Genomic DNA, 13,502 nt, shown 5'->3' on the forward strand with positions numbered 1-13,502 from the left:
TCTCATTACGGACAATGCAATGGCCGACAGCCTTCACTTAACGACCGAGAGCAGCAGCATTTGCGTGGACTTGTCAGCGCTGAAAGACAAGCAGCACTGCGTCAAACAACCGCAGAAATCAAAGTGGGATGTGTGGTGTCACCGCAAGGCACCACACTTGCTAGGTTGTAGGCTTCAGATCGTCCGCGGTCCGTCAGTACACATCGGACCCGCGAGTCGCCACTCTCGACGCTAGCAGACCGAGCGCCGCCACTGGGCTGGTCTTACGAGACAAGCTAGCGCGCTGGCCCGTTCTACAGCCGACTTTAATAGGAATGGTTCACTTGTTATAGCTTTAGAGATCTCAGTTGCAGAGACGCTAGTTAGCATAGCTTTCAGCTAAATCAGTAGCCACGACCTAGCCAGGCGCCACATACAGTTTATGCGTTGACAATTGATCTATATGTGTGAGGCAATCAGAATTCGCAGTTCAGTCTATAACTGCACTTGTAAATATTATTCTACAAAGTCAAGATCGACGTTCGGCCGAGCGGTTCTAGGCGCTTCAGTCCGGAACTGCGCGACTGCTACAGTCGCAGGTTCGAATCCTGCCTCAGGCATGGATGTGTGTGATGTCCCTAGGTTAGTTAGGTTTAAGTAGTTCTAAGTTCTAGGGGACTGATGACCTCATATGTTAAGTCCCATAGTGCTCAAAGCCATTTGAATCATTTGAACCATCGAGATCGACGTTCACCGCTGATGCTGAACTAAAACTAAGTATTTAATTGTATTCCTGTCTACTAACTTTCGAATCACCTAAGATGTTCTAGATACATCCCGTCAAGTATAGTTCATTGATCCTCACGTCAGCCTACCTGATCAACGTGTGCAATTAATGGACACCTTGTGATCAGATTAAGAGTGAAATTGCGTGACTCAGCCGGGTCACCCTTTTTCCATGAGGCCCATAGTTCCGCCTCATACATAACAGGATGTACGACGACCCTATACTGTAGGTCAGTGCGGTGAAACTGGCGTTAATGGACTATGGCAGCAGAGGACCGAAACGAATGCTATTGTTACGAGCACGGCATCGCCTGCAGCACCTGTCCTGGCCCTGTAACCATATCGTTTGGACCCTAGACGACTGGAGAACCGTGCGCTGGTCAGGTAAGTCCCGGTTTCAGTTGGTAAGAACTGATTATAGGATTCGAGTGTTGTGGAAACCCCACGAAGACATGGCTCACCTTGTCAACAAGGCACTTTGCAAGTTGGTGGTGACACCATAATAGTGTGGGCAGCATTTACGTGGAATGGACTGTGACCTCTGGTCCAGCTGAACCGATCGTTGGCTGGAATGGTTTTGTTCGGTTACTTGGAGAGGATCTGCAGCCCTTCATGGACTTCATGTTCCCAAACAACCGCGGAATTTTTAGAGATGGCCGGCCGGAGTGGCCGTGCGGTTCTAGGCGCTACAGTCTGGAGCCGAGCGACCGCTACGGTCGCAGGTTCGAATCCTGCCTCGGGCATGGATATGTGTGATGTCCTTAGGTTAGTTAGGTTTTATTATTTCTAAGTACTAGGCGACTGATGACCTCAGAAGTTAAGTTGCATAGTGCTCAGAGCCATTTGAACCATTTTTTTAGAGATGACAATGCGTCATGTCATAGGGTCACAGTTGTTCGCGATTGGTTTGAAGAATATTCTGGACAATTCAAGCGAATGATTTCACCACGCAGATCGCCCGATATGGGACATAATCAAGAAGTCAGTTCTTGTAGAGACTCCTGTACCGGCAACACCTTCGCAGTTATGCACGGCTGTAGTGGCAGCTTCGGTCAATATTTCTGCAGGCGCTTCCGTTGACTTATGGAGTCCATGTCACGTCCAGTTGCTGAAAAACGCGGGCGAAGAGAAGGCCCGACACGATATTAGGAGGTATCCGGTGACTATTGTCATCTCACTGTGAAGCAAAGACAGCTTCGCTGCAAACTTAAACACGGCCAAAACCTCACAAACAAAAACTGAACGAATCCAAAACTAGCGTAAGGAGAGCCACCCCTTACTTCTTAAGTAAAATTCTCCCTATCCACTTGACACAAAATCATAGAAAGTATCTATCTGATGTTAAACTAGTAAACGAATCTAAGCCACCTGACCAGACGCTCGGTGTCCATAATAGTACCAAAACGGAGGATGACAGAAAACAAAACCTAAATACTAAACGTCTTTTTCCCAACTGTTTCACTAAGCACGTTACGGGGGTTGAACAAACACGGGAAAACACCAAAAACACAACACACTGCCATGCCCAATACCGTGTAGGAAAACCCGCTGGCATTCAAACCAGTTTCCAATCGTCTCGTAATAGATAAATACCTGATCTTAGACCACTCTTGCCGAAAATAGTAGCAAGTTTAGGTACCGATGATGACGACGGATAGCGTTCAGGTACTCTTCTCTTCAAAGTAGACCATAAAGGTTCAATAATATTGAGATCTGTGACTGTAGTGGCCAGGGTAGGTGCGACAATTCCTCCTCGTGCTCACACAACAAGTCCTGGACGATGCAGGTTGTGTGAATGGGGCCTTGTAGCCTTGGAGAACATAATCACAACTGTGGAACAAGCATCGTACCATGGGATGATCCTGATAAGCCAGACGGGTCACATAATCCTTGGATGTAATGCAATCATGGGGCCATGTAATACCATGAAATGGCTGCCCAAAATTTTATCACCAAGCCATCTCCATGTTTCGCTCTTGGGATGTAAACTACAATCAAAATGATCTAGGTCAAGGTCACCTTCTTATCTCTAAGATTAAAAGTCACTATGCTCTGCTCTGAGCCAGTTGTCCTTATCTTCAAGATCATAGGTCAATGTCCTCACAGAGACAAGGGGTCCATTATTCTCTGCAAGACAGTCACTTGGCCCAACTACTTTTATTAATGACATGTCATAATGTATTGTCGAATTAGTTTAATTAATGATGTATAACTTTCATAACCATTATTAATGATCTGTCAGTGTTGTCACTATTATCTATGCTGGTAACCCAATTACACTACTGGGCTTTAAAATTGCTACACCACAAAGATGACGTGCTACAGATGCAAAATTTAACCGACAGGAAGAAGATGCTGTGATATGGAAATGATTAGCATTTCAGAGCATTCATACAAGGTTGGCGCCGGTGGCGACACCTACATCGTATTGACGTGAGGAAAGTTTCCAACCGATTTCTCATACACAAACAGCAGTTGACCGGCGTTGCCTGGTGAAATGTTGTTGTGATGCCTCGTGTAAGGAGGGAAAATCCATACCATCACGTTTCTGACTTTGATAAAGGTCGGATTGTAGCCTATCGCGATTGGGGTTTATCGTATCGCGACATTGCTGCTCGCGTTGGTCGAGATCCAATGACTGTTATCAGAATATGGAATCGGTGGGTTCAGAAGGGTAATACGGAACGCCGATCTGGATCCTAATGTACTCGTATCACTAACAGTTGAGATGACAGGCATCTTATCCGCGTGGCTGTAGCGGATCCCTGAGTCAACAGATGGGGACGTTCGCAAGACAACAACCATCTGCATGAACAGTTCGACAACGATTGCAGCAGCATGGACTATCAGCTTGGAGACCATGGCTGCGGTTACCCTTGATGCTGCATCACAGACAGGAGCACCTGTGATGGTGTACTCAACGACGAACCTGGGTGCACGAATGGCAAAACGTCATTTATTTGGATGAATCCAGGTTCTGTTCACAGCATCATGATGGTCGCTTTCGTGTTTCGCCACATTGCAGTGAACGCACGTTGAAGGTGTGTATTCGTCATCGCCATACTGGCGTATCACCTGGCGTGATGGTATGGGGTGCCATTGGTTACACGTCTCAGTTACCTCTTGTTCGCATTGACAGCACTTTGAACAGTGGACATTACATTTCAGATGTGTTACGACCCGTGGCTCTACCCTTCATTCGATCCTTGCAAAACCCTACATTTCAGGAGGAGAATGCATGACTGCATATTGCAGGTCCTGTACGGGCCTTTCTGGATACATAAAATGTTCGACTGCTGCCCTGGTCAGCTCATTCTCCAGATCTATCACCAATTGAAAACGTCTGGTCAATGGTGGCCGAGCAACTTGCTCGTCACAGTACGCCAGTCGCTACTCTTGATGAACTGTGGTATCGTGTTGAAGCTGCATGGGCAGCTGTGCCTGTACACGCCATCCAAGCTCTGTTTGAGTCAATGCCCAGGCGTATCAAAGCCGTTATTACGGCCAGAGGTGGTTGTTCTGGGTACTGATTTCTCAGGATCTTGCACCCATATTGCGTGAAAACGTAATCAAATGTCAGTTCTAGTATAATATATTTGTCCATTGAATACCCATTTATCATCTGCATTTCTTCTTGGTGTAGCAATTTTAATGGCCAGTAGTGTATAATGATTTAATTTTACCCAAAAATAAGCATTTACTCAACCATTTCTGAGGTCTCATTAGCCGTCAGACTGACTCGTCAATTGTGTTCTGTTCACTATAGTTCACTGTAGAGGAAGATTCGTGACTAATCACCACACAGACTCCCCACTTTTGTTCCACCATATGTCTCTACATTTTATGCAACTTCGTTTTTTTCTTTTTCTTGCAACTAGCGGCAAATGGAATGTATTTTGGTGATTTACCGAGATACCAGCTTTGTGAGATCGTATTACTTTAAATGTTCAACAATTACCATAGCATATTATTTAAATGATTACACATTCAAACAATTGCCAATCTAATATGGCTTGGAAATTAATACTTAGCATCGATCAGATGTGCACTAACCTGGTGCTTAAGTGTGTTATAAAGAAATTATTATCTGCACACTACAACATCGCTTAAGAGGAATCTGACACCATGACGTTAGTGTCATCATCATCATCTTGGACAGTTTCCAGCCACTGGCTGGGTCTGTCGGGAACACAAGCCTCTCCATCGTGTTCTGTCTTTCCACCGTTCCCCCTCTTCCACCTTTGTCCAGTTCTCTCCTCTTCTCGTCACACATTCCTTCACTCCCTTCACCCATCTATCTCTTGGTCTTCCTCTGGGCCTCTTCCCCTCCAGTTGCAGATCAAACATCCTCTTTGGAATTCTTCCCTCATCCATTCTCTTCATGTGCCCATACCACTGCAGTCTTGATTTTTCTATCCTGTCCTGTACTGGTTCCTCCTTTAGTCTTTCCCTCACATACACATTTCGCAATCTGTCTCGTCTTGTTACACTCAACCTGCTCCTCTGGAACTTCATTTCACTAGCCTGTATTCTACTTTTGTCGCTTTTGTGCATTACCCATGTCTCACTTCCGTATGCCAATATGGGGACAAAGTAAGTTCGGTATATAATTCCCTTGGATTTCTGTGGCACCTCCTTGCTCCAAATAAGTCCCCTAATGCATTTGTAGAACTGCCCTGCTTTTCTGCACCTTTCATTTATTTCCATTGCGTTTCCCACCTTACTTTCAATCATGCTTCCCAGGTACTTGAAGTTCTCTACCACTTGTAGTTTTTCCCCTCCACAAGTTATATCCACATTTGGCCTATTCTTCTTCCTTGTTGTGACAATTATTTCACTTTTCTTTGCAGAGAAATGCATTCCATGTTGTGCTGCCGTTGCCTCCCATACATCTAACTGCTCTTGCACCTCCTTCTCGCAATTTCCCCATAACATCAGGTCATCGGCAAAAAGCACTGCTTTCATTTTATGATCTCCAATTGCATCTGATACTTGCTGTAGGATTTCATCCATAACAATAATAAACAATAAAGGCGAAAGTGTACTTCCCTGTCGCAGCCCATTTTCCAGCTTGAACCATGCAGTACGTTCCCTCCCCACTTTCACACAACTCTCACTTCCCTCATACATTTTTCTGACTTTTCGTGTTATCTCTTCATCTATCCCTTTTGCGTTCAGCACATCCCAGAGCTTGTCCCTATAGATACTGTCATACGCCTTCTCAGTATCTAAAAAGGCCATGATTAAGTCCTTCCCGTACTCATAGTGCCTTTCCTGCAGTTGCCTTACCGCAAATATGAGGTCCGTTGTTGATCTTCCCGGTCTGAAACCGTACTGTTCCTCTTGCAGTCTACTTTCAATACTGCTTCTTATTCTCTTCTCCAGGATCTTTTCATAGATTTTTCCACAGTGGCATAGCAGGGTGATTCCTCTGTAGTTCTCACATCTCCTTTTATCCCCTTTCTTGAAGATCGGGACTATAATTCCTTTCTTCCAATCCTCAGGAATTCTATTCTCCTTCCACACCACCCTCAGCACTCTGTATAGCCACTGGGTTCCTACTTCTCCTGCTGCTCGTATCATATCCACTGTTACTTCGTCCCAACCTGGTGCCTTGCCCCCTTTCATCCTCTTTATGGCTTCTTCCACTTCATTCCAAGTTAGATCATCAATTTCCCCACTATTATAATCGTCTGCTGCCTTAGGCTCTCCATCGCTGTTAGTTACCCGCTTGGTGGCATTCAACAGATCTTCCAAGTACTCCTTCCAAATCTTTTTGAGCTCATGCATTTCCTCCACAGCTCTTCCATTATTATCCATGATCCTCAGGCACTCGCTTCTGTCGTTCCTCTTATTTCTTACCATGGTGTAAAGTACTTTTTTGTTCCCTTCACTGTCCTCTTCTAACATTCTTGTCCATTTTTCCATCCACTTCTTCTTCTCCGCCCTTACTATGATCTGTGCCGCTTTCTTGCTTTCCTTATATTTTACCCTAGCTTCCTCTGTTCGGGTCTGGAACCATTCTCTGAAGGCTTTGTTCTTTCGAAGTACTGCCTCTTTACATATGTTGTTCCACCATGGGGTTTCCTTACTTCTCCTCTTTGTGCTAGTTCTTCCGCACACAGTCTCAGCTGCCTCAACTAGAGCCCTCTTAAAATCTCCCCATTCTTCTTCCACTGTTCTCTGATCTTCCTTTGGCAGCTTCTTCCTGATCAGTGTCTGGTACTGGGTCCTCCGTTCATCCTCTTTCAGCATCCATGTCTTCAACCTTTTCTCCTGTATATCTGTTGCCCTCCTATCTTTTTTCTCTCTCAGGGTGGCTACCAACAGCCGATGGTCACTGTCTAAGGTCTCAGATGGAATGACCTTAACATCTGTGAGGCTGCTCATCATCTGCCTATCCACTAGTACATAGTCTACTACTGAAGTTTGGGACCAGTCTCCACTGTACCAAGTTATTTTGTGGCTACTTCTCTTCTTGTACCAGGAATTTGCGATCGCCAGCCCATTCCTCTTGCAGAATTCCAGCAACAATTTTCCTTCTCTATTTCGGTTCCCCCAGCCCTCTGGTCCCATTATCTCCTCGAATCCTTTCCTGTCTGTGCCAACATGTGCATTGAGGTCCCCTATTATAATCTGATTACCTCCATTTAGCTGCTTTTGCATGTCATCTTCAAATTCCTCCTTCTCCTTTTTTGTACACCCCACCTGTGGGGCATATGCTTGGATGATTTCAATGCTTTTTCCTTTCACTCGTACTCTGGCTTTTATCATTCGATCATTGATACCTTCCACCTCCTCCTGCAGACCCTCTCTGACCACTATTGCCACTCCATTTCTTCCCCTCTCATTCCCTTTCCAGTACAGTTTACATCCTTTACTTAGTGGTTTTTCACCAACTCCTCTCCACCTAGTCTCAGCAAGTCCCAAGATGTCCAATTTCCTCCTTTCCATCATTTCTACAATTTCTTCTAACTTCCCAGTTAGAGTCCTTACGTTTAAGGTGCCCAGTCGTAAACCATCTCGTAATCCTTTTCCATTGCTTGGTCGGTTTCCTTTAAATCCGTTCCGTGATCCGAGGCATGTTCCCTTTTTAAAAGCAGTTGATTTATCCACTACTGGCTTGCTAGGCCTATCGCAGCTTCACCAGAGCCCCGTTAGCCGTCCCGTTTCAGGGTTCCCATAGGGCCTTCCCAGCTACCGTAGCGGTCCTGGGGCACACGAAGTCCCCGCTGTACATCATCGCCCCTATAGGCAGTCCCCTACTTTGTGCCGTTGCCCATCTCCCACGACTTGGACGAGGGGTTGGACTTATGGGGACGTTAGTGTGTAGTGAAGCCAATGTCAGAATACCCAGGCTATTTTTTGAACGGGGGTCGACAAGGGGTTCGCTAACTTACCCCACTTATAGGCCGATGTGCCCGTTTCTGAGCCAAAAATATCCCTTGAGAATGAGAAGAGTTACCCCAAGTATAATACCATACACCATAAGCGAATGAAAATTAGTAGACTCCTTTTCGTGTCGAACTATCAGTTACTTCAGATACAGTCCGAATAGTAAAAATGGCAACATTAAGTCTCTGAACAAGATCCTGAATTTAGGCTTTCCACGACGAATGAAAATTAGTAGACTCCTTTTCGTGTCGAACTATCAGTTACTTCAGATACAGTCCGAATAGTAAAAATGGCAACATTAATCTCTGAACAAGATCCTGAATTTAGGCTTTCCACGAACACCTATAAATTTGAACTGTTCAGTTTCACTAATCATATGCCCATTCCGCCAGTAGCCGCATTGCGATCAGCGGGAGAGTTACAGTGGTTGGATGGAAACACAAACTGAAACCAGTCAGCCTGATGGTGAGGTTTGAAGGCGGCCCGCAAAATCAAGCATTCCGATGGTTTGTATACTCACCACAACCAACCCCATACGGAACAGACAACTACGTTACCATACAAGTAGCTTATTTGCCTTAAATTTCAGTGTCTAGCCACCATTAGAACACGAAGATTTACATTTCTATATCTGTGGTGTCTGTTCTTTCGCACATGTCCGAAAGAACAGACATCATTCATGACCCTGCAGCCGTACACATACACGGTGAAATGAAATAATTTATTTAGATTATTGACGTACCTAGTTGCAGCTCAGTCAGAAATTATTTCATTTCATCACAAAGGTTTAGATTTAAATCGTAAATGAAATGTAGAAATAAAGCGCAAGTTCTTAATTGCAAAAGAAGGCGCACATGGTATTTGTCGTTTACAGCTTCATCTGCCACGAATGGGAAACAATGCTTCGAGTAAACCGTACGTATTTTTTGGTACAGAATCCGAGTATACAATAAAAGTGTGGGTTTCCCATTTGAAAATACAAGGCTGACCCCGCCTAAGCAGGAGAGGTGGTAAGGAAGTGGTCAGCTGTATGAGAGACAAACGTTCCCTTCACTGATGTTAGCTTTTCACCTAGAACTTTTTTTTTTGGACCATTCGTCGTTTTGGAGATATTTAGTTGTCTAAAGTTGAAACAAATGCCCTGTATAACACACTATCGACCTCTCCCGGATTCACGCGAGTAGCACTTAATAGATGTGGCCAGACGACTTGTTTATTATATGTGGTGATAGTGATAGCTACATACCTTCCTCGTGAATCAGTTTCTCTATTAGTGAAACCCCATCAAAATCCCTACTGTATTTCCTGAGTTTCATCTTCAGATACAGACAGAGAAACGCGACGAGAACTTTAACTGACAATTTACTTGTATAGATATACGATGTACCCAGAGAATCTAGATCTGGTTGACAGTATTATTAATGAAGAAAATGGTTCAAATGGCTCTGAGCACTATGGGACTCAACTGCTGAGGTCATTAGTCCCCTAGAACTTAGAACTAGTTAAACCTAACTAACCTAAGGACATCACACACATCCATGCCCGAGGCAGGATTCGAACCTGCGACCGTAGCGGTCTCGCGGCTCCAGACTGCAGCGCCAGAACCGCGCGGCCACTTCGGCCGGCTATTAATGAAGCCTGTCATTGACGTATCACAAGGGAGGTGGGTATTCAAGAAAGAACACATCTTCGTCTACATCTACATCTACATGGATACTCTGCAAATCACATTCAGGTGCCTGGCAGACGGTTCATCGAACCACCTTCACAATTCTCTATTATTCCAATCTCGTATAGCGCGAGGAAAGAATGAACACCTATATCTTTCCGTAGGAGCTCTGGTTTCCTTTATTTTATCGTGGTGATCGTTCCTCCCTATTTAAGTCGGTGTCAACAAAATATTTTCGCATTCGGAGAAGAAAGTTGGTGATTGGAATTTTGTGAGAAGATTCCGTCGCAACGAACAACGCCTATCTTTTAATGATTTCCAGCCCAAATCCGGTGTCATTTCTGTGACACTCTCTCCCATATTTCGCGATAATACAAAACGTGCTGCCTTTCTTTGAACTTTTTCGATGTACTCCGTCAGTCCTATCTGGTAAGGATCCCACACCGCGCAGCAGTATTCTAAAAGAGGACGGACAAGCGTAGTGTAGGCAGTCTCCTTAGTAGGTCTGTTACATTTTCTAAGTGTCTTGCCAATAAAACGCAGTCTTTGGTTAGCCTTCCCCACAACATTTTCTGTGTGTTCCTTCAAATTTAAGTCGATCGTAATTATAATAGCTAAGTATTTAGTTAAAATTATGGCTTTTAGATTAGACTGATTTATCATGTAACCGAAGTTTAACGACTTCGTTTTAGCACTCATGTGGATGACCTCACACTTTTCGTTATTAAGGGTCAACTGCCACTTTTCGCACCATTCAGATATCTTTTCTAATTCGTTTTGCAGTTTGTTTTGATCTTCTGCTGACTTTATTAGTCGATAAACGACAGAGTCATCTGCAAACAGCCGAAGACGGCTGCTCAGATTGTCTCCAAAATCTTTTATATAGATAAGGAGCAGCAGAGGGCCTATAACACTACCTTGGGGAATGCCAGAAATCGAACAGTGACCTCTCTGACAGGAAATCACAAATCCAGTCACATAACTGAGACGATATTCCATAAGCACGCAATTTCACTACGAGCCGCTTGTGTGGTACAGTGTCAGAAGCCTTCCGGAGATCCAGAAATAGGGAATCGATCTGAAATACCTTGTCAATAGCGCTCAACACGTCATGTGAATAAAGTTGTGTTTCACAGGAACGATGTTTTCTAAACCCATGTTGACTGTGTGTCAAAATGGTTCAAATGGCTCTGGGCACTATGGGACTTAACTTCTGAGGTCATCAGTCCCCTAGAACTTAGAACTACTTAAACCTAACTAACCTAAGGACATCACACACATCCATGCCCGAGGTAGGATTCGAACCTGCGACCGTAGCGGTCGCGCGGTTCCAGACTGTAACGCCTAGAACTGCTCGGTCACCTCGGCCGGCGACTGTGTGTCAATAGACGGTTTTCTTCGAGGTAATTCACAATGTTCGAATACAATATATGTTCTAAAACCGTGCTGCATATCGACGTTAACGATATGGGCCTGTAATTTAGTGGATTACTCCTACTATCTTTCTTGAATATTGGTGTGACCTGTTCAACTTTCGAGTCTTTGAGTACGGATCTTTCGTCGAGCGAGCGGTTGTATATGATTGTTAAGTATGAGCTAATGCATCAGCATACTCCGAAAGGAACCTAATTGGTATACAGTCTGGACCAGAATACTTGCTTTTATTGTGATTTAAGTTGCTTCACTACACCGAGTATATTTACTTGTACGTTACTCATGTTGGCAGATGTTCTCGATTCGAATTCTGGAATATTTACTTCAACTTCTTTTGTGAATGCATTTCGGAAGGCTGTATTTAGTAACTCTGCTTTGGCAGCCCTGTCTTCGATAGTATCTCCATTGCTATCGCGCAGAGAAGACATTGATTGTTTCTTGCCGCTAACATACTTCACATACGACCAGAATCTCTTTGGATTTTCTGTCAGGTTTCGAGACAAAGTTTCGTTGTGGAAACTGTTAGAGGTATCTCGCATTGAAGCCCGCTCTAAACTTCGAGTTTCTGTAAAAGATCGCTAATGTTGGGGATTTTGCGTCTGTTTAAATGTGGTATGTTTGTTTCGTTGTTTCTGCAACAGTGTTCTATCCCGTTTTGTGTACCAAGGAGGATCAGCTCCGTCGTTTTTTAATTTATTTGGTATAAATCTCTCAATTGCTGCCGATACTATTTCTCTGAATTTAAACCACATCTGGTCTACACGTTACGAGGCGGTAAGAACATATAAGTTGCGTGTTCCAACTCAGTTCTTTTTTTTTTTCAGGTAGCCTTACGATTCATCTTCTATCCTGATTTGAGTGATACTAAATTTGCAAGACTAACGAAGATAATATACAACAGTACTTTAGGGACGATATGAGAAAGATAGTTACAACCCAAAAGACAACATAAAATAATAAAGCAGAATAATGACTTGTTGCAACGGGAGACCTACCTTCTCTGCGTCATAACCGAGAAGGACGAAACTCCAGTCGTTTGACAGCGCTCTTTTTACCGGGCTGAAATAAGAGTACACCTGAAAAGAAGAAAACATTATTTTTAAAAGTGACTCTAATATTATATGACATGTGTAGTTATGGCTTTGGAGAGTGCAGCTTACAAATATTTTTTGGAAATTTGTGGTCAGTTCCTATGGGACCAAACTGCTGAGGTTATCGGTCCCTAGGCTTACGCACGACTTAATCTAACTTAAACTAACTTACGGTAAGGACAACACACACACCCATGCCCGAGGGAAGACTCGGACCTCCGACGGAGGGAGCTGCGCGAACGGTGGCAAGGCGCCCTTAGACCGCATGGCTACCCCGCGCGGCGTAGCCTACAACTACTTTTCTTTCTTGTGTACGTCCATCTTTCCACAAATGGTTGCGGGGCCTCGGCTGTTCAATATAAAATCTCGAATCAAAACACGTTCAGCCGTCTCAGTATCCAGTTGTTTTATTTGAGCAACTAGTTTCAGCGCTACATTACGCCATCTTCAGTCCCCCTGACCAACTTCTAGGAAGATTCCCACCTTTGGTTCATTCAAAACAGGGGCGAGCATTCAGTGATGTATCCGTAGATTTTTGACACAGCGATCTCTTCGATCATCAACTGCAAGTACTGATCGAAGGGATCGCTATGTCAAAAATCGACGGATACATCACTGAATGCTGGACACTGTTTTGACTGGGCCAGAGGTGTGATTCTTGCTACACGTCGGTTAGGATGCCTGAAGTTGGTGTAATGCAGCACCGAAACTGGTCGCTCAAATAAAACAACTGGAAATTGAGACGGCTGAAGGTGTTTTAATTCGACAGTTTTTTACTTTTCCTTCCTGTGCCACTTAAGCCTTTTACAGGCAATTTTTAGTCATTTTGTTTACTTGGAGCCATTACTCTGTGTAGATGCAATATATATTCGTCAGAAATAAGTATAAAGGCAAATATACAGAACTGAAGCAAACCTGTACGGATGAGTAACTGGAAGTCTGTGGCACAAGTGTTGTAAACTGAAACTGTAAATATTTGCTGGTCAAATCTCAAAGACTATAAACCCAACAAATCATGCGCTCTTAACAGTAAGGCGTATCAGAGAGAAATAACTTGTGACGACGGCAGTAGTTTCGTTGTAAAGTTCCTACACAAATATGATATAAACAGTGAACTGCAGGAAATACTATTCCCCAACGTCAGGCAA

At 44.1% G+C, this 13,502-nt stretch overlaps 1 protein-coding gene across 1 annotated transcript in view; it reads right to left on the minus strand.

The window, feature by feature from the left end:
* LOC126262528 (venom dipeptidyl peptidase 4-like) overlaps positions 1 to 13,502 on the minus strand; it is a 272,420-nt gene that overhangs the window by 188,899 nt on the left and 70,019 nt on the right. The window contains exon 4 of the mRNA XM_049959201.1: positions 12,259 to 12,339. Within this exon, the coding sequence (XP_049815158.1) occupies positions 12,259 to 12,339 (81 nt within the window). The remainder of the gene's footprint in view (positions 1 to 12,258; positions 12,340 to 13,502) is intronic.

Source organism: Schistocerca nitens, chromosome 6 (assembly GCF_023898315.1).
Source record: "Schistocerca nitens isolate TAMUIC-IGC-003100 chromosome 6, iqSchNite1.1, whole genome shotgun sequence".
Classification (NCBI taxonomy): Eukaryota; Metazoa; Arthropoda; class Insecta; order Orthoptera; family Acrididae; genus Schistocerca; species Schistocerca nitens.